We start from the raw sequence: 20,851 nt of genomic DNA, 5'->3' as shown, positions 1-20,851 counted from the left end.
CTTGACTACAGTCAATTCCATACAACTCAAAATCTTATCACTCACGGATGGATGGATGGGAACAGATAAAAAATATGTGATGCACATTTGGTCTTTTGCTTAAATCCCTTTTTAAAATGGAAACAATTATATATCCTTTTCAATCAATTTCTGGAAATTATGAACCTCCAAAAAATTTAATACAATTGATTAACCAATTATTGTTCTGCGATTATTGCGATACCGAACCATTAAATATTGCAAATTCAATTTCACAATGACTTCCTCTAATGATCACTGTTAACATACATGGGTGTGATTCAATTTCACTTACCATTAAATATTGCAAATTTAATTTATCCATGAAAATTGGAAAAAAAAAAAAAAATATGTGATACACATTAAGTCTTATGGTTAAGTCAAAGTCTATGTCCGTTGTGTAAGAGACAATTATATTTCCCTTTCAATCGATTTTTTGAAAATTATCACGTCCAAAAAAATACAAATTGAAAGCAATTTTCCATATAGAAAATTTCATTGTGGGCTCCCCAATAATTTGTTTATAATTAAGAAATTTAATTATTAATTTTTCATTCCATAGGTGTGAGAGATCCGATTACGAATCACAATTACCCCAACTCAAAGAAGAGAGAGATATTGCACCACAAATCAAACATCTCAGCTTCAAAAAAGGTGGAATAATATTTTTTTTAAATGTTGCGTAATATTTTCTCAAGAAAAGAAAAAAGAAAACAGACTCTTCTTTGCCCCCAAATCACACTCCAATATTGAGAGCATAAAGAAGAATAGGTCAATTAATTTTGGGTCGAGACAAAATAATGACTTGCATTGACTTCCAAAAACTGTGGAAAATTTACATTCTGCAATTCTCAGTCTCCAAAACTCTAGGCTCACAAGAAGTGTTTTAGATTTGAATATAAATGGCATTTGTAGGCTTCTTGTTTTCTCACACAATTAGCACTCACAATATGGATACATTTTCCACCCTTCTTTTGCTTCTCATATTGTTTTCTTGTGTTAGCCTCTCTGCTGCACACAACATAACTCAAATCAAAAGTGATGAATCTATACTTCATGCCTTAAAATCCCACATCACTTCAGATCCTTTCAATATGTTGAAAAATAATTGGACGAGTGGAACCTCGTTTTGCACGTGGATAGGAGTTACTTGTGATTCACGTCGTAGCAGGGTCACTAAATTAAATATCTCTGATATGGGACTCGAAGGAAGCATTCCACAGGAAATTGGAAATCTTTCTTCACTCGCTTATCTTGATATGAGTGGAAACTCTTTTCATGGTTGTATTCCTCTCTATCCATTTTTAAATTTTTAGTTAGTAGAATCTATTTATTTATACGGTAACTCTATCAGGTCGGCTACCAAAGAACATTTGCAGTCACAATAACCTTCAAAGACTCAAACTACTTGACTTGTCGTCTAACAAATTGCAAGGAGATATACCGTCAAGTTTGTACCAATGTCCACAACTTGAAAGTATCGACTTGTCACGCAACAGCTTTGGTGGATATGTGCCTGCACAAATTTCGAATATCACACTGCTTAAGGAATTAGACCTTGGTGTGAACAATTTGAGAGGTATATATGTTCTTATCTCTATACTGCTTAAGGAATTTGATCCCTTACTATTTCATTTCTATTGATAATCCAGAAATTGGTTGATAATGTCATTCGGTTTAATCGTAGATTTTGGGGTAAATGGCAAAGCTACGGCTCTTGCGTCTAATGATATTCTTTTGCTTCTCATATTGTTTTCTTGTGTTACCCTCTCTGCTGCACACAACATAACTCAATTCAAAAGTGATGAATATATACTTCTTGCCTTCAAATCCCACATCACTTTGGATCCTTCCAATATTTTGAAAAATAATTGGACCAGTGGAACATCATTTTGCACATGGATAGGAGTTACTTGTGATTCGCGTCGTAGCAGGGTCACTAAATTAGATCTCTTTGATATGGAACTCGGAGGAAGCATTCCACAGGAAATTGGAAATCTTTCTTCACTCGTTTATCTAGATTTGAGTCATAACTTTTTTTATGGTTGTATTCCTCAATCCATTTCTTAATTTGTTATTAGTTGAATCTATTTTATTTATATGGTAATTCTATCAGGTCGGCTACCAAAGGACATTTGCAGTCACAATAACCTTCAAAGACTCAAACTACTTAACCTATCTAGGAACGAAATGGAAGGAGATATACCGTCAAGTTTGTACCAATGTCCACAACTCGAGAGTATTGACTTGTCAGACAACTACTTTGGTGGATATGTGCCTACACAAATTTGGAATATCACACTGCTTAAGGTATTAGACCTTAGTTGGAACAATTTGATAGGTATGTTCTTATCTCTATACTGAGAATTTAACTAGTTTGATGTCTTACTATTTCATTTCTATTGATAATCCAGAAATTGGTTGATAATGTCATTCGGTTTAAACGTAGATTTTGGGGTAAATGGCAAAGCTACGGCTCTTGCGTCTAATGATATTCTTTTGCTTCTCATATTGTTTTCTTGTGTTAGCCTCTCTGCTGCACACAACATAACTCAATTCAAAAGTGATGAATATATACTTCTTGCCTTCAAATCCCACATCACTTTGGATCCTTCCAATATTTTGAAAAATAATTGGACCAGTGGAACCTCATTTTGCACATGGATAGGAGTTACTTGGGATTCGCATCGTAGCAGGGTCACTAAATTAGATCTCTCTGATATGGAACTCGGAGGAAGCATTCCACAGGAAATTGGAAATCTTTCTTCACTCGTTTATCTAGATTTGAGTCATAACTTTTTTTATGGTTGTATTCCTCAATCCATTTCTTAATTTGTTATTAGTTGAATCTATTTTATTTATATGGTAATTCTATCAGGTCGGCTACCAAAGGACATTTGCAGTCACAATAACCTTCAAAGACTCAAACTACTTAACCTATCTAGGAACGAAATGGAAGGAGATATACCGTCAAGTTTGTACCAATGTCCACAACTCGAGAGTATTGACTTGTCAGACAACTACTTTGGTGGATATGTGCCTACACAAATTTGGAATATCACACTGCTTAAGGTATTAGACCTTAGTTGGAACAATTTGATAGGTATGTTCTTATCTCTATACTGAGAATTTAACTAGTTTGATGCCTTACTATTTCATTTCTATTGATAATCCAGAAATTGGTTGATAATGTCATTCGGTTTAAACGTAGATTTTGGGGTAAATGGCAAAGCTACGGCTCTTGCGTCTAATGATATTCTGCAGTTCCTCAGTAACATGATGAATACATAGCTAAGCAATTTATTTATTCTTTTCTCATTTTACTTTCAACTTTATTAATACTAATTCTTTATTCAGATGCTCAATCTAACAATAAAATCGGGCATACACCTAAATCTAGATTTGATATATTATAGTCTCCAAATATAAAAAACTAGTGAGTATTTCGACAGGAAATTATAGTCTCCAAATATTATAGTCTCCAAATATAAATCGGGCAATTTTCCATATAGAAAATGTCATTGTGGGCTCCCCAATAATTTGTTTATAATTAAGAAATTTAATTATTCATCCAGAATTCCCCCAACTCAAAGAAGAGAGAGATATTGGACCTCAAATCCAACATCTCAGCTTCAAAAAAGGTGGAATAATAATTTTTTTTTCAAATGTTGCGTAATATTTTCTTAGGAAAAGAAAAAAGAAAACAGACTCTAATATTTTGAAATTTCATGATTTTTCTTCTTTGCCCCCAAATCACACTCCAATATTGAGAGCATAAAGAAGACTAGGTCAATTAATTTTGGGTCGAGACAAAATAATGACTTGCATTGACTTCCAAAAAATGTGGAAAATTTACATTCTGCAATTCTCAGTCTCCAAAACTCTAGGCTCACAATTTGAATATAAATGGCATTTGTAGGCTTCTTGTTTTCTCACACAATTAGCACTCACAATATGGATACATTTTCCACCCTTCTTTTGCTTCTCATATTGTTTTCATGTCTTAGCCTCTCTGCTGCACAGAACACAACTCAAATCAAAAGTGAAGAATCTATACTTCTTGCTTTGAAATCCCACATTTCAGATCCTTTCAATTTTTTGAAAAATAACTGGACCAGTGGAACCTCGTTTTGCACGTGGATAGGAGTTATTTGTGATTCGCGTCGTAGCAGGGTGACTGAATTAGATCTCTCTGATATGGAACTCGAAGGAAGCATTCCACGGGAAATTGGAAATCTGTCTTCACTTGTTTATTTAGATTTGAATTGGAACTCTTTTCATGGTTGTATTTATTTATATGGTAATCCTATCAGGTCGGCTACCAAATGACATTTGCAGTCACAATAACCTTCAAAGACTCAAACTACTTGACTTGTCGTTTAACAAATTGGAAGGAGATATACCGTCGAGTTTGTACCAATGTCCACAACTTGAGAGTATTGACTTGTCACGCAACAGCTTTGGTGGACTTGTGCCTACACAAATTTGGAATATCACACTGCTTAAGGAATTAGACCTTAGTCACAACAATTTGAGAGGTGTGTTCTTATCTCTATACTGAGAATTTAACTAGTTTGATCCCTTACTATTTCATTTCTATTGATAATCTAGAAATTGGTTGATATTGTCATTCAGTTTAAACGTAGATTTTGGGGAAAATGGCAAAGCTACGGCTCTTGCGTCTAATGATATTCTGCAGTTCCTCAGTAACATGATGTATATATAGCAAAGCAATTTAATTATTCTTTTCTCATTTTATAACTTTCAACTTTATTAATATTGATTCTTTATTCAGATGCTCAATCTAACAATAAAATCGGGCATACACCTAAATCTGTCAAATCGGGCAATATTCTTTTCTCGTTTTGGGGTTTGAGAAGAAACGGATTTTGATGTCAAATCTAATAACCATTATAGGTTCAACAAGTTTTGAAAGATCACGTTAAGTACTCAAAATATCACAAGAGATACATATATTCACTTAATTTCATATAGTTGGACAACGCTAATTTACATTTCATAATTGATCGTATGAATATTTTTATTTTCATTATTTGAATTTTTTTAGTCCCACCCTTGTAATGGGATATTAGCTCACATAATAGTATTTATCAAGGTCTTGAGATATCCTAAAATTTTATTTATATTCTTTTTCTTTTCGTATATCTGTGTATGGAATTCGGATTATAGTCCACCCAACTCCTTTTTCTGCATTTGCAACTATCCACAATGGATAGGGGAGCAGTTTGAAGTGGTATACCACTAATATACTTTATAATCAAACATAATTTTTTAACTTGACATTATTTCACAGGTGATATTCCGAAAGAGATTGGTTATCTTAATTATTTACAGGTATTGAGCATTGGCAACAACAAATTCAGTGGACGATTACCAAGACAACTTTGGAATGTCACGACTCTTCGTGAATTATACATTTTCAACATCTCTTTAACTGGTACGTTGTTACTTTTTTGCTAATTTTTTTTTATTGAGATATTTGGTCTGAGGCATTAATTAACCACCTTTATTGTTATTTCTAATAAGCCAATTGTTAATCATATTATCGTCACTTTTCTGTCCTATTTTCTGTTCTTTGAACATTGTATATTACTTCTTTGACTCGGTTTACAGTTGAACAAAGAATATATGCTTTGATTAAATAAATGACTTTTTAATTTTATTTTAACAACTTATAACCAATTCGTAAATATCAGAGAGACCACTTAACTTAATTAATACTATTGCTCATGATTACTTTAGTAGACTCTAAACCGAATTGTTTACAACTTAGCCCATATCACAAGATATATTGCTCATGCATTACTGTTGGTGGGCTCAATTTCACAGGTGGACTTTATTATTATTATTATTATTATTATTATTATTATTATTATTATTATTATTATTATTATTATTATTATTATTATTATTATTATTATCTCTTTCTCTCTCTCTCTATTATTGACCCAATTTGCATCGATCTAAATGGAATTGTTTACAATTTATCCCATATGATATATTCACTTTCATATAATTAGGAAAAGCACTTCACTAACTATTTTTCTAATACTTATGATTTAATTTGCAGTTCATACTATTTGTAACATATTATTACACCCGATTCAAATCAAGTTATCATGATTTGACACAATTTCACAGGTGGTATTCCGAAAGAGATTGGTAATCTTAATAATCTAGAGATATTAAGCATGCGTTCCAACAATCTTAGTGGACCATTTCCAAGACAAATTTTGAACATCACAAGTCTCCGTGAACTAGACCTTGGTGGCGCCTCTTTAACCGGTATGTCTGCACTACTCTTTAAGCCAAAACTTTAGTGAAAGAGTTTGGTATATCGTAACTAACCTTGAGAATTGGAAAAAATACGTGATACACATTTAGTTTTATGCGATGAATATTATATTTCCCTCTCAATCGATTTTTGAAAATTATTGCATCCAAGAAAAATAATTGAAAGCAATTTTCCATATAGAAGATGCCATTAATTTTTTTATAGTTAAGAAATTTAATTATTCATTTGTCATTCCATGAGCCTAAGAGATCCGATTACTTATTGCAAGATATAGCACCGGAAATCGAACATATATACCAGCTTCAAAAGAGGTTCAAGGGTTTTATGTGTAAATATTTCTTTTTACCCACACATAATTCAAATGTCAACAAGTGTGGATAAAGCTTTGTAAAGAATGAGTTTTACCCACACATACATATATGTGTAGGTAAAACACTAAACATTACCTACACATACATGTCACTAAATGTATATTTTATGTGTGGTTAAAAATATTTCTGGTATAATGTAATGATTACATGGAAATGACGTGGATTATGACGTGTATATATACGTGGCTATTTATATGTGTGGGTAAATATTATAATTTATGTGTAGGTAAATTTTTTTAAAAAATAATTATTTTAATTTTAATTTGCTACATAATATTAGTATTATAATATATTTTATATTAGTCAAATATAATATGATCTTATTAAAAAAAATCCTAAATTAAGTGTAGTACAACACATTAAAAAACAGCAACATTATAAAAATTTTATTTCATAAATAATATTAAATAATATTAAAGTACACAATATTTATATGACAACTACACAAAACTTTACATGTCAAAATAACTATACTTGACTCGGTTTACATCGATCTAATTAAATGGAATTGTTTAGAAATTAGCCCATATGAAAATATATATTCACTTTCATATAATTAGAAAAAGCACGCCACTAACTAATTTAGATTGGTTAGATTAACTATATATGACTGTGCATTGAATAGGTTAGATATAAATTTTTGTACATTAATCTTTTAGCAATAAACCGTATGCTTTGATAAAAAAAAAATGACTTTTTAATTTTATTTTAACAACTGAAAATCAATTTGTAAATATCAGAGGCCCCACTTAATTGAACCATTGCCAAGACTAAATTGAACTGAGTCAAAATTATTTGGATTGAACAATTACCATTTAATATTCACCTAATAATGTATTCAAATTGACAAAAACGAACCATTAAATATAGTGTTCTAATTATACTTATTATTTTTGTGGTCGTGTTATAATAATCAAATCAATTCTTTTACGACTTGGCAATCAAAAAGATTGATTATGTATATCTTGGGAATAAGATCTTTAGCTTATTTTGTTTTCTTAGCTTGCTGGCTTCTTCTCATATAACTAATTTATGCTTAGTTAGATAAATACTCTAACAACAGTTGGATTTTCTGTTTCCAGCCATATTGGATCTTGTATTTTTTCAATGTTAACAGATGATTTGTTAAATTATGATGTCATCAAGTATACTTGGTGTGCATGTCTTCGTGATACAGGGAAATATAAGATTTGTAACAAAATATCTTGTGTGCATTGCTAATTGATTTATACTTTAGAGGCATTTAGCAAATAATAAAGTTTCAGCGTATGTTTTCAAGTACAAAACAAAATGTCTTTCTTACTATATGCTCCATCTTTAAAGCGATTGAAATGAAGGGTTCTTCAATTTTTAGGTCCAATACCATCCACCATTGGGAATCTATCCAATTTGCGAGTGCTAGATATCTCTTCCAACAAATTAAATGGTGAGCTTCCATTCATCATCTACAACTTGATATAATAACTTTTTTACAAACTTGATCGGATCTTTGGCCATTTTGGTTTGAACTAGTCTTTTTAATATTTTACATTTAGTAAGATAAGATATGCAATTTGTCTAATTCCTTTGCCAATGCATGCACAATATGAAATAGAACACGAATGATATTAATAATAAAAGAAAAACATAGAAAACACTTTTTTTCGAAATGTATGACTTAGCTAATTTGTGTCAAAAGATCTGAGTGCTTTACATCTCTATCTTTAAAGTGAATTATATTAAGTAGACTACTTTGGTTGGGCACATTGAAATTAAATACTAATATATTTAAATAAATAAATAAAAATATTAAATAAATAAAAAATATATTTTAAAAATAAAATAAACAAAAACATTCCACGTCAATTACTTAATAAAAGCCTGAACTTGAAAATATAAATTTTCAACTTTGTATAAAGCGTAATGATAATTAAAGTTATTAAATAAATGTAAAAAAGTCTATAATAAAAATTAGCATTAAGCATTATTATTATCGAGTATTACACATCATAATAAATAAATAAATATTTTTATACAAAAACATAAATGAAAAATTGTAAAATTTTAATGAGAGAAAATTTTTAATTTTTTTCATAACTTATTTTCTTTAAATTCATTTTCACGATTTTTATACTATATTAAATTTAAAATGCATATTACATATTTTTTTTTAAATCAAATCATGTGACAATGTTTAGAAAAGAATTAAAATATAGAAAAAAAATTAAAAATAGTGATAAAAATTGATGGGAGAAGAGATAGAAAAAAGAAAGGAAAGAAATAGAGGAAAAACACTTTTTTTTATATATTATATAGATGAAACAATAGGGCCGGATGGCCCTATTGGTGATTGAAACTTAAATTTTGTCCACAAAATTTAAAACATCAATATTTGGCCATCTTTTATGTGCTCTACCTAATTTACCCTTTAACTCAATAGATCCAACAACTTTCTTTGACCCGGATTCAGATTTAGGGATTAACCCATGCCTTGTCTACCCCCCATACCCCCGACCCCACCCACCCCCCACCCACCCCCCCCCCCTACCACCCACCCCAAGCCAAAAAAAAAAATTTTTTTTTACTTCCCCTGCTTGTCTACCCCCCAGACCCCCGACCCCACCCACCCCCCACCCACCCACCCACCCCCAAGCCAAAAAAAAAAAAATTTTTTTTACTTCCCCTGCCTTGTCTACCCCCCAGACCCCAGACCCCCAACCCCACCCACCCCCCACCCACCCACCCCCCCCACCACCCACCCCCAAGCCAAAAAAAAATTTTTTTTTTACTTCCCATGCCTTGTCTACCCCCCCAGACCCCCGACCCCACCCACCCCCCACCCACCCACCCACCCACCCACCCCCCCCACCACCCACCCCCAAGCCAAAAAAAAAAAAATTTTTTTTTTACTTCCCCTGCCTTGTTTACCCCCCAGACCCCCGACCCCACCCACCCCCCACCCACCCCACCCCCCACCACCCACCCCCAAGCCAAAAAAAAAAAATTTTTTTTTTACTTCCCCTGCCTTGTCTACCCCCCAGACCCCCGACCCCACCCACCCCCCCCCCCCACCACCCACCCCCAAGCCAAAATTTTTTTATTTTTTTTTACTTCCCCTGCCTTGTCTACCCCCCAGACCCCCAACCCCACCCACCCCCCACCACCCACCCCATGCCAATAATTTTTTTTTTACTCCCACTGCCCTGCCTACCCCCTGACCCCCGACCCTACCCCCCCACCCACCCCCAAGCCAAAAGGAACTTTTTAAACACTTCCCCTAGGGTTTAGATATTCCATTTAGGGTTTAGATTATCCATTTAGGGTTTAGATGTTCCATTTAGGGTTTAGATTATCCATTTAGGGTTTAAATGTTCCATTTAGGGTTTAGATGATGCTGTTGTTTCTATATTTGTTCTGCATGTTTGGCACTTATGGCACTATTAGTGCCATAAGTGCTAAAAAGACCATTTTACTTTATTTTATTTTGGATTTTCGTTGGCACTTATGGCACTAATAGTGCCATAAGTGCCATAAAATAAAATAATAAAGTAAATTTTTTTGACTTGGGGGTGGGTGGGGTGGGTGGGGTCGGGGGTCTAGGGGGTAGACAGGGCAGGGAGAGTAAAAAAAAAAATTTCGTTGGCACTTATGGCACTATTAGTGCCATAAGTGCCATAAAATAAAATAATAAAGTAAAAGTTTTTGGCTTGGGGGTGGGTGGGGTGGGTGGGGTCGGGGGTCTGGGGGGTAGACAGGGCAGGGGGAGTAAAAAAAAAATTCGTTGGCACTTATGGCACTTATAGTGCCATAAGTGCCAAGCTTGGCACTTATGGCACTAATAGTGCCATAAGTGCCTAACCCGACCCGCGTGCCTGATCCTACCCGGCACGCGACCCGCGCTCCTGACCCTACCCAGTCCGCCCAATTAAGGGCAAAAACGTCCCAAAGCTATAAAAATGGCCAAAATTTGTGTTTTTTCAATGTGTGGCCATAAATTGTGTTTTATGCTTCATTTTGGCTACTTCAAAATTTTACTCTTATATAGATTATACACATTTTAGAAAGAAAAAAAAAAAGAAATTGGTAAAGTATCATGTTTTTAAAGTGGGCTGAGAAACTAAACCGTATTTGGATAAATTGGATGAGTGTCCGAAAATATGGGATTATAGTTGGAAAAGAAAAAAACTAATTTTTTAAAATTTGGCGGTAAAAAATAGTTGTTAGAACTGTCTTTTTATATATAATATAGATATAGATTTTCGGTCCTATTTTTTGTTCTTTAAACATTATGCATGGATGGCCGTGGGGTGACAATTAGCCCATATGACAATTTATATTCACTTTCATATAATTAGAAAAAGCACATCACTAACTAATTTTCTAATACTAATTATGATTTTGGATTGGTTAGATTAACTATATATGACTCTACATTGAATAGGTTAGATATAAATTCTTGTACATTAATCTTTTAGCAATAAACCGTATGCTTTGATAAAAAAAATGACTTTTTAATTTTATTTTAACAACTGAAAACCAATTTGTAAATATCAGAGGGCCCACTTAATTGAACCACTGCCAAGACTAAATTGAACCGATCGAGTCAAAATTAAGTGGATTCGACAATTACCATTTTTAATATTCACTTAATAATGTATTCAAACTAACAAAAACGAACCATTAAATATAGTGTTCTAATACTTATTATTTTTGTGGTCGTACGTGTTATAATAATCAAATCAATTTATTTTACGACTTGGCAATTATGGAGGCGATATTCCAAAAGAGATTTATTATTATTATTATTATTATTATTATTATTATTATTATTATTATTATTATTATTATTATTATTATTATTATTATTATTATTATTATTATTATTATTATTATTTCTCTCTCTTTTTCTATACTTGACTCGGTTTACATCGATCTAATTAAATGGAATTGTTTACAAATTAGCCCATATGACAATATATATTCACTTTCATATAATTAGAAAAAGCACGCCACTAACTAATTTTCTAATAGTAATTATGATTTTAGATTGGTAGATTAACTATATATGACTCTGCATTGAATAGGTTAGATATAAATTTTTGTACATTAATCTTCTAGCAATAAACTGTATGCTTTGATAAAAAAATGACTTTTTAATTTTATTTTAACAACTGAAAACCAATTTGTAAATATCAGAGGCCCCACTTAATTGAACCATTGCCGAGACTAAATTGAACCGAGTCAAAATTATTTGGATTGAACAATTACCATTTAATATTCACCTAATAATGTATTCAAATTGACAAAAACGAACCATTAAATATAGTGTTCTAATTATACTTATTATTTTTGTGGCTGTGTTATAATAATCAAATCAATTTTTTTACGACTTGGCAATCAAAGAGATTGATTATGTATATCTTGGGAATAAGAAATTCCACAATGCTATGAAAACTTTAGCAAATCTTTGGCCATCTTTCGTTCAATTATAAATCAGTTTGGTGGTAAAAAAATGAGATATATCTGTCGTCCATTTCCTAATTTGTTGGTTTTAGATACATTTGTTGAAAAGATATTTCAAATTATCTATCAAGTAATTCTTGTGAAGGTTTACTGCTAACTTTCAGGTACAATACCATCCACCATTGAGAATCTATCAAATCTGCAGTGGTTAGTACTCTATGACAACCAATTAAATGGTGAGCTTCCATTCCATCTACAACTTGACATCCCTTGCTATCTGCAACTTGGCAGAAACACTTGCAAAACTTGATCAAATCTTTAGCTTATTTATATATGTTTAGTTAGATAAATACTCGAACAATAGTTGGATTTTCTATTTTCAGCCATACTAGATCTTCTATTTTCTCAATGTTAACAAATAATTTGTTAAAATTATGATGTCATCAAGTGCACTTGGTGTGTCTTCGCATACAGGGAAATATAAAATTTGTAACAAAATATCTTGTGTGCATTGCTAATTGATTTATACTTTAGAGGCATTTAGCAAATAATAAAGTTTCAGCATATCATGTTTTCAAGTACAAAACAAAATGTGTTTCTTACTATGCTCCATCTTTAAAGTGATTGAAATGAAGGGTTCTTCAATTTTTAGGTCCAATACCATCCGCCATTGGGAATCTATCAAATTTGGAGAATTTATATCTCTCTTCCAACAAATTAAATGGTGAGCTTCCATTCTCCATCTGCAAGTTGATATAACTTCTTTACAAGCTTGATCGGATCTTTGGCCATTTTTGTTTGAACTAGTCTTTTTTATATTTTACATTTGGTAAGATAACATATGCTATTTTTCTAATTCCTTTGCCAATGCATGCACAATATGAAATAGAACACGGATGATATTAATAATAAAAGAAAAAAAATAGAAAACACTTTTTTTCGAATTGTATGACTTAGCTAATTTGTGTCAAAAGATATGAGTGATTTACATCTCTTCTTTAAAGTGATTTATATAAAGGGTTCTACAATTTTTAGGTCTAATACCATCCACCATTGGAAATCTATCAAATTTACAGGGCCTAGACCTCTCTTCCAACAAATTAAATGGTGAGCTTCTATTCTCCATGTGCAACATGACATCCCTTCAAATTCTTATTTTCTCAAATAACAGTTTGGAAATCTTTGGACATATTTCATCTAAATGCAAATCACTTTAGTGGCCCCATTCCATCAATATTTATGAGAGGGTGTATTTTTGAGTCAATTTGAGTGTTAATAAATTGCAAGGAAATTTGCCTAATGTGTGTTCATATAAGATATGCGATTTGTCTAATTCCTTTGTCACTCCATGTGCAATATGAAATAGAAAAGGATGACTTATCTAATTTTGAATCTTTGATTTCTCAACTTGCTAGGATGTTCTCATTTAATTAACTCGTGCTTAATTAACTAAATACTTTAACCCGACCTCGTAGGGTCCTCAACTAACAGAAAATGGTACCCGTACCTGAAACAACAGGGAAGGCAATGAATTCAAAAGACGAAGAGCGAAACCCAGGAAGCATAGTTGGATTTGTTGTTTCCAGCCATATTGTAACTCTATTAATTTTAAGGATCAATGTTAGCAAATGCTATATTAAATTAAGATGCCATTGAATATATGAGACATGCATGAAATGTATTTCTTCATTGCCATGCTTTTTTATATATCCAGATTGTCTCTGAAGCAATATTTATGTTAACTTCTCAAACTTCCAGGTCCAATACCATCCACCATTGGGAATCCATCAAATTTGAAGTATTTATTCCTCTCTTCCAACAAATTAAATGGTGAGCTTCCATTCTGCATCTGCAACTTGACATCCCTTCAGTTTCTTCTACTCTCAAATAACAGTTTGGAAGGGACAGTTCGACAATGCTTTCGAAACATGAGCAAATCGTTGTCCATATTTCATTTAAATGCAAATAACTTTAGTGGCCCCATTCCATCAATATTTATCAATGGGTGTAGTCTTCAGTCCATCAATTTGAGTGGTAATAAATTGCAAGGAAGATTACCTCAATCCTTAATCAATTGCAAAAGTCTGAGAGGCCTCGATGTTGGAAATAATAGAATACGAGACAAATTTCCATTTTGGATGGAAGCTCTTCCTAAGCTTCGAGTGCTCGTCTTGAAGTCTAACAAGTTTGATGGTAACATGTCGTTGGCTTCACGAAGCAACCTTCCATTTCCGAAGTTGCAAGTTTTAGATATATCAGAGAACGAATTTGTGGGGTCTTTACCTCAAAAATATTTCAAGAATTTCAGAGCAATGATGGATGTGAAGGAAAATCAAACAGATGGTGATTATGACTATTTTTCAAATTACGTGGAGATGAGAATCACCTTGAAAGGTTTGGATCAGTTATTGAAGAGATTGTTGGAAGACTTTACAATCATTGACTTATCCTCCAATAAATTCTCTGGGACTATTCCACGTTTCATAGGTAATCTTAATTCTTTGAGATACTTGAATTTGTCGCACAATAATCTCATGGGACACATACCTGCATCTCTTGGAAATATAAGTGTGCTTGAATCATTGGACTTGTCATCGAACAAATTGGATGGAGGAATTCCAAGTGAACTGATAAGCTTGACATTTCTTGCGAAATTAAACCTTTCAATGAATGATCTTGTGGGGCGAATACCACAGGCTAATCAGTTTTCCACATTTGAGAATGATTCATACGTGGGAAACTTGAGATTGTGTGGATTTCCGTTGACGAGAAAATGCAACGAGGAGAATGGGCAGCAGATGCAGCCAGAAGAAGATGATGAGTATGGATTTATTGATGGATTTGGATGGAGAAGTGTGGTGATGGGATATGGATGTGGAATCATAGTTGGAATTGGAATTGGTTGTTGCATTATTCGATTTGGAAGGCCAAGATGGTTGGGGGAATTCTTTTTTGGTGTTGGATATACATACAAGAAGAAGAAGAAGAAGAAGAAGAAGACAAGGAAGAGAGCTACTCCAACACAGAGGATAACTTGATTCAAGACAAATATATATTATGAGCTTTTCTTTCTTGCTTTTTTGTTCTTTTCCGGATTTCAGATTGTTGTTTTTTTATTGCTACTTGTGAGTTTATAAAATGTTGTTTATGTTCAAATTTGCTAAGTTTAATTTTATCTCATTTAAAATAGTTTTGTGATGGAGCCCCGTGTTATTAGATAAGCTTTTCATGTGGGCTTTTTGTCGAACACTTGGCGGACTGATTTTCGCTATTCTTCTCCACTGTCTTTACTTCACTGGAAAATGGTGCTTTTACTTCGTCTACGGTGTCGTTTTTCTCGAAAGCCGGAGTTGTGTGAAATCCTAGAAAGATCTCCGACAATGGTTTACATGAGTATTAATTTTGATTGGTTGAGGTTGGTTATAGTGATAACTTGGATGCATTTTAGATCTTGGCATTCAAATAATCGAAATTGGATATATCATATAGTCCACCCCACTTTGGATTGATAAACGATTGTAAGCCGATTTATCAATCACGTGTTCAATCATGCAAATCAAATACTTGATTAAGGTGAATTATTTTAATTTATCAATCATGTAACGCCCCGATTTTTCATAAACTTTTCAATTTAAAAATCTTGAAGAACTAATAGATAAAATAAAATTTCTTGAATTATAAAAGTTTAAACCAATATAAAATCAACTTGCCAAAACTAAAGTAGGAATATAAAATAGGGTTAAGTACCAAATTCCCCCCTATCGATGGCGTCCCTATCGCGTTTAGCCCCCTACCGTCAGGGGGGAGAGCTGCCCACTACCTCAACGTGGCTTTATCGCACCAATTTCCCCCCGGCTTTTAACGGACGTTAACACCGTTAGCCTCCAGCTCTCTCTCTGCTGCCGCTGCCGCCTTCTCTCTGCTACCGTCTTCTCGATGGCGGCGCCGTCGGTGCGACTGCCTCCGTCCCCAACCCTTTCTCTTCCCTCTTGCTTGGAAAAGGGCGATGGTGGCAGCCTTGTGGCTGCTACTCGCCGGAAAATTTAGGGCAGGAATGGTGGTCCTATCTACCGAAATTGAACAGAGCAGAGGGAGATGCATCGGCGGTGGGCTGGTGGCCTTGTTGCCGTCGTCTGACTCAGGGAAGAGGGTGGATGGAGGCGGCATCGTGTGTGGCGCAGAGGTCGCCGGAAAATAATTAAAGGGAATAGCAGGGGTTGGGGACGGCGAGAGGAAGACGCAGGGACTGTTCCAAGTAAGAGGGAAGAGAAGGGGTTGGGGATGGAGGCAGCCGCACCGACGGCGCCGCTGTCGAGAAGACGGTAGCAGAGAGAAGGCGGCAGCGGTAGCAGAGAGAGAGCTGGAGGCAAACGGCGTTAACGTCCGTTAATGTCCGTTAAAAGGCGAGGGGGAAATTGGTGCGATAAAGCCACGTTGAGGTAGTGGGCAGCTCTCCCCCCTGACGGTAGGGGGCTAAACGCGATAGGGACGCCATCGATAGGGGGGAATCTGGTACTTAACCCTATAAAATATAATAAAAATAAAACGATAAACTAAAACTTAACAAGTTCAACTAAAATGTTCAATGTAAAAATCCTTATCCCTAGTCATTCTCCACTTCCATGGCCACCTCGACTCTGGAACTGCAAAACTGAAAAGATAAGGGGTGAGCATATTGAAAATATACTCAGTGAGAAACTATACATATATTCACATACACTTAAGCATGCAAATAATTCACATTGTCATACATACATACTGATAATCTGATGGGCGAACTGAGAGCCCCTGAACATGTATTTCAACATGGCTGAATTTCTGAACATGTATTTCTACATGGCTGAACATGTATTTCAACATGGCTGAACATGTATTTCAACATGGCTGATATTCTGAACATGTATTTCTACATGGCTGAACATGTATTTCAACATGGCTAATATTCTGAACATGTATTTCTACATGGTTGAGCAAGTATAATCAAATATAAAATAAGAGCATATAAAAACATAAATGAATATAACCGCAAGCATATAATCCATCACCTTAAATTTTAACGCAAGAATATGTTGATAACAAAAAAAAAACATTCTACATGCTGGCCGATCCTAACTCTTTTCTTTCCCTCCCCCCAAGACTAAAGATTGAGGCTATTTATACTAATAGGTTAAAGATTTTAATTACTATAGATTTTGGTTTGTGTAAATCCATATGAAAATTCTCAAAAAATATAGAAATTTTTACTCTTTTTGTTTTTTCCACGAACTTTGAGAATTATCAAAAGTTACACAAACTTTGGCTTCATTTTGTTTTTTCCCACGAAATATGTTGTTATAAAAATGATCCAATTTTTTTTTTTTTTTTTTCAAAACGATGTCGTTTTGATTACGAGTTCAAATTAAAAAAAAATCATGTCACTCATGAATAATTATCATTTATCATTAATTAAATCAATTAAGCTAGCTAGTTAAGTACAAAAGAATTATTTGGATCATTTTTTAATAACAATATATTTCATGGGGAAAAAAATGAGCCAAAGTTCATGTATTTTTTGACAATTCTCAAATTTCATGAAAAAAAAAGAGTGGAAAATCCAAAATAAGCTCAAAGTTCGTGTATTTAAGCGTTAATAACTCTTTATCTTTTTGTATTTATTACTATTTATGTGGTTGTTCTTGATTATTGACAAATGATACTTCCTCCGTCCACGAAATGAGTACCCATTTGTGGACGGCACGGGTTTTAAGAAATGTATGGAGTGTAGTGTGAATAGTTTAAGGGACTTACTTTTTGAGTGTATTAATTAAAGAGATGTGTGGGGTACACTTACCAAAAAGGGAAATGGGTACTCATTTCGTGGACGGACGAAAAAGGAAATATGGGTACTCATTTCGTGGACGGAGGGAGTATATAATTATATATGTTTTAATTATTAAATTTGAAGTTAATTAATATGTTCAATAATATCCTAAATTGTAACACTTTTTTCAAGTTGATGGTAAATTATATATCGACTTTGACTAATTACTCTATCCAAACCAAACCACAAGAAACAATGCAAATATATCTTCAAACAATTTTTTCAGTGTGTGAAACTCTGTAGAAATGACTTTTTTAATACTTCATAAATTAAGACGATGTCGTTTTGATCCAAGATAAGTTGGAAGAGTTTTACAGTTGATATTTAATATTGTTTCTCCCAATTCTCTCCTTGGCCGCGTTTCTCCGCCGCCGTCTGGAGCATCGGTAAGCAAGCCGCCGCCGCCGCAGCTAAATTGTTCCGCCATCACTTCTGCTCTTCCATTCGAGGTACTTCTCCTCCTTCATCTAAATTAGGTCGATTTATAAGACGGAAGCGCGAGGCGGCGCGATTTGCGTTGGCGGCGGTGACGCGAGGCGGAGCAGGAGGTGTTGGAGGCGGTGAAGATGGAAGCGCGAGGCGGCGCGATTTGCGTTGGCGGCGGAGACGCGAGGCGGAGCAGGAGGTGTTGGAGGCGGTGGAAGGTGGAGGGGTGAGAGGAACGGTGGCGAGGAGGTGTTGGAGCCCGGCGCAGTGGTGGCGGTGAGAGGTGGGAAGCGGTGGAAGAGGATGGTGGGTGGGGTTGAGACGAGAGAGAGATAGATAGAGAAAGAGAGAGAAAGAGAGAGAAGCAGGTGGGTGTGGGGAGGAGAGAGACTTAATTAAATGCTTAATTGAGTCCTAATTAATGCCAAAAAAGGAAAGGGGACTTGTTACATGGGACGGCCCAAAAAGGAATAGGGGACTTGAATATTGGGACGGAGGGAGTATAAAAGAATTATTGGATAATTTTTTAATAACATTATATTTCATAGAAAAAAAGAGAGCCGAAGTTCATGTATTTTTTGACAATTCTCAAATTTCATGAAAAAAAAGTGGAAAATCCAAAATAAGCTCAAAGTTCGTGTATTTAGGCGACAATAATCCTTTATCTTTTTGTATTTATTGCTACTTATGTGGTCGTTCTTGATTATTGACAAATGATATATAATTATATACTCCATCCGTCCGCCAAGATTATGTCACAATTACTATATCGGTTGTCCGCCAAGATTATGTCACTTTCCTTTTATGGCAATGGTCCCACCATCCACTTTAATATTTTATCCTTACTAACACTCTTTATTTACAAAAAAACCACTCAAAATTCATCCGTGTGTGAAACCACAAGAAACAATGCAAATATATCTTCAAACAATTTTTTCAGTGTGTGAAACTCTGTAGAAATGACTTTTTTAATACTTCATAAATTAAGACGATGTCGTTTTGATCCAAGATAAGTTGGAAGAGTTTTACAGTTGATATTTAATATTGTTTCTCCCAATTCTCTCCATGGCCGAGTTTCTCCGCCGCCGTCTGGAGCATCGGTAAGCAAGCCGCCGCCGCAGTCGCATCATCCGTTCCGGCTAAATTGTTCCGCTATCACTTGCTCTTCCATTCGAGGTACTTCTCCTTCTTCATCTAAATTAGGTCGATTTATATGCGACCACTTTCTGAAACAAATTATGTTGTTAATTTGCTGTAATTCATGGATGTAATTTGTCCCGTAAGACTTCTTCGGAAGAATTCGGTAGAAATTTCTGTAGAGAAGGCTGAATTTTTACTGAATTGATTTGGTTGTATGTGTTTATTGAATGTTCTGAAGGTTGGGTAAAATTATAATGTTAAATTTGATTTAAACTGATTTAAATTAGGAGAGTGAGTCGTGAAGATGGAAAACAGAGGTGATTCTGAGCAGCAGAAACAGAATAATGCATCATTTGTTGTGAAAATACCTTCATATGAAGAGGTGGTTGAGAGCTCCCAACCTAAGTCGCAATCTTTATCCAAGGTCTCTATCTCCCTCTCTCTATATATAATTATGAGAATGCTTTTTTGGTTTAGAGTGGTTAATGTAGGATGTTGGTTGTGTTGTAGGCAAACCATTCAATCTGAAGCTCCTTCCACTTCAGTTTAATTTTGAATTATCTAATTAATTTTGAATCTTTGATTTCTCAACTTGCTAGGTTGTTCTCATTTAATTAGCTCGTGCTCAATTAACTAAATACTTTAACAATAGTTGGATTTGTTGTTCCAACCATATTGTAACTCTATTAATTTTAAGGATCAATGTTAACAAATGCTATATTAAATTAAGATGCCATTGAATATATGAGACATGCATGGGTGATATAAGAATAGAAGAGCTAATTTAATATCTATCAAAATACTTCACGTGCATAAAATGTATTTCTTCATTGCCATGTGTTTTTTTTATGTATCCAGATTGTCTCTAAAGCAATATATGTATCCAGATTGTCTCCGCCATCACTTTCTTGCTCTTTCCCAAATGCACTCATCTAGCGTAATTCATTTAATAAAAAAATTTATTAAATTTTTCACATCGTAAGATGTAGATACAGTTTAATTTTCAGTTTATACAGTTTAATCCTACAGTTGCAACATTATTTTAAGGCTGAACAAAAATAGCCTATTAGGAGGTCTCGAAGTTCAAGCGCAATGCAAAATGCAATTTAAAAGAAATTCGAGATAAAAATAAAATGAATTAATTTGCACAATGGTAATGGAAAAATAATGGATATATTAGATTTGTTAAATAAGGATTTATCAAAACAAAGTATATAAGTAAAGGACTTAATAAATTTTGCCTAAATTCTATTTAAATCAAAATCTAATTGTCACTCA

General features: G+C 34.0%; 3 protein-coding genes and 1 pseudogene across 3 annotated transcripts; all 4 read left to right on the top strand.

Moving 5' to 3' along the window:
* The first annotated feature begins 849 nt into the window (after positions 1 to 849).
* Positions 850 to 4,911, top strand: LOC131002563 (leucine-rich repeat receptor-like protein kinase PXL1). Its single transcript, XM_057929032.1, has 7 exons — positions 850 to 1,299; positions 1,373 to 1,597; positions 2,135 to 2,359; positions 2,897 to 3,121; positions 4,332 to 4,556; positions 4,665 to 4,724; positions 4,814 to 4,911. Exons 1-7 carry the CDS (start codon positions 921 to 923, stop codon positions 4,909 to 4,911), a joined length of 1,437 nt encoding a protein of 478 aa, XP_057785015.1. The 5' UTR covers positions 850 to 920.
* A 295-nt stretch (positions 4,912 to 5,206) lies between these two features.
* On the top strand, positions 5,207 to 12,906 carry LOC131002562 (disease resistance protein BAK6-like). Its single transcript, XM_057929031.1, has 5 exons — positions 5,207 to 5,476; positions 6,181 to 6,324; positions 8,060 to 8,131; positions 12,312 to 12,383; positions 12,800 to 12,906. Exons 2-5 carry the CDS (start codon positions 6,231 to 6,233, stop codon positions 12,904 to 12,906), a joined length of 345 nt encoding a protein of 114 aa, XP_057785014.1. The 5' UTR covers positions 5,207 to 5,476; positions 6,181 to 6,230.
* Positions 12,907 to 14,285: 1,379 nt separating this feature from the next.
* On the top strand, positions 14,286 to 15,185 carry LOC131002561 (receptor-like protein 9DC3). Its single transcript, XM_057929030.1, has one exon. The coding sequence runs from the start codon at positions 14,286 to 14,288 to the stop codon at positions 15,183 to 15,185; it is 900 nt and encodes a 299-aa protein (XP_057785013.1).
* Positions 15,186 to 19,454: 4,269 nt separating this feature from the next.
* The window catches only part of LOC131002518 (DNA excision repair protein ERCC-1-like), an 87,374-nt pseudogene continuing 85,977 nt past the window's right edge, over positions 19,455 to 20,851 (top strand).

The sequence above is a fragment of the Salvia miltiorrhiza genome, unplaced genomic scaffold, assembly GCF_028751815.1.
Source record: "Salvia miltiorrhiza cultivar Shanhuang (shh) unplaced genomic scaffold, IMPLAD_Smil_shh fragScaff_scaffold_143_1, whole genome shotgun sequence".
NCBI lineage: Eukaryota > Viridiplantae > Streptophyta > Magnoliopsida > Lamiales > Lamiaceae > Salvia > Salvia miltiorrhiza.
This window is presented reverse-complemented; position numbering and strand designations above follow the sequence as displayed.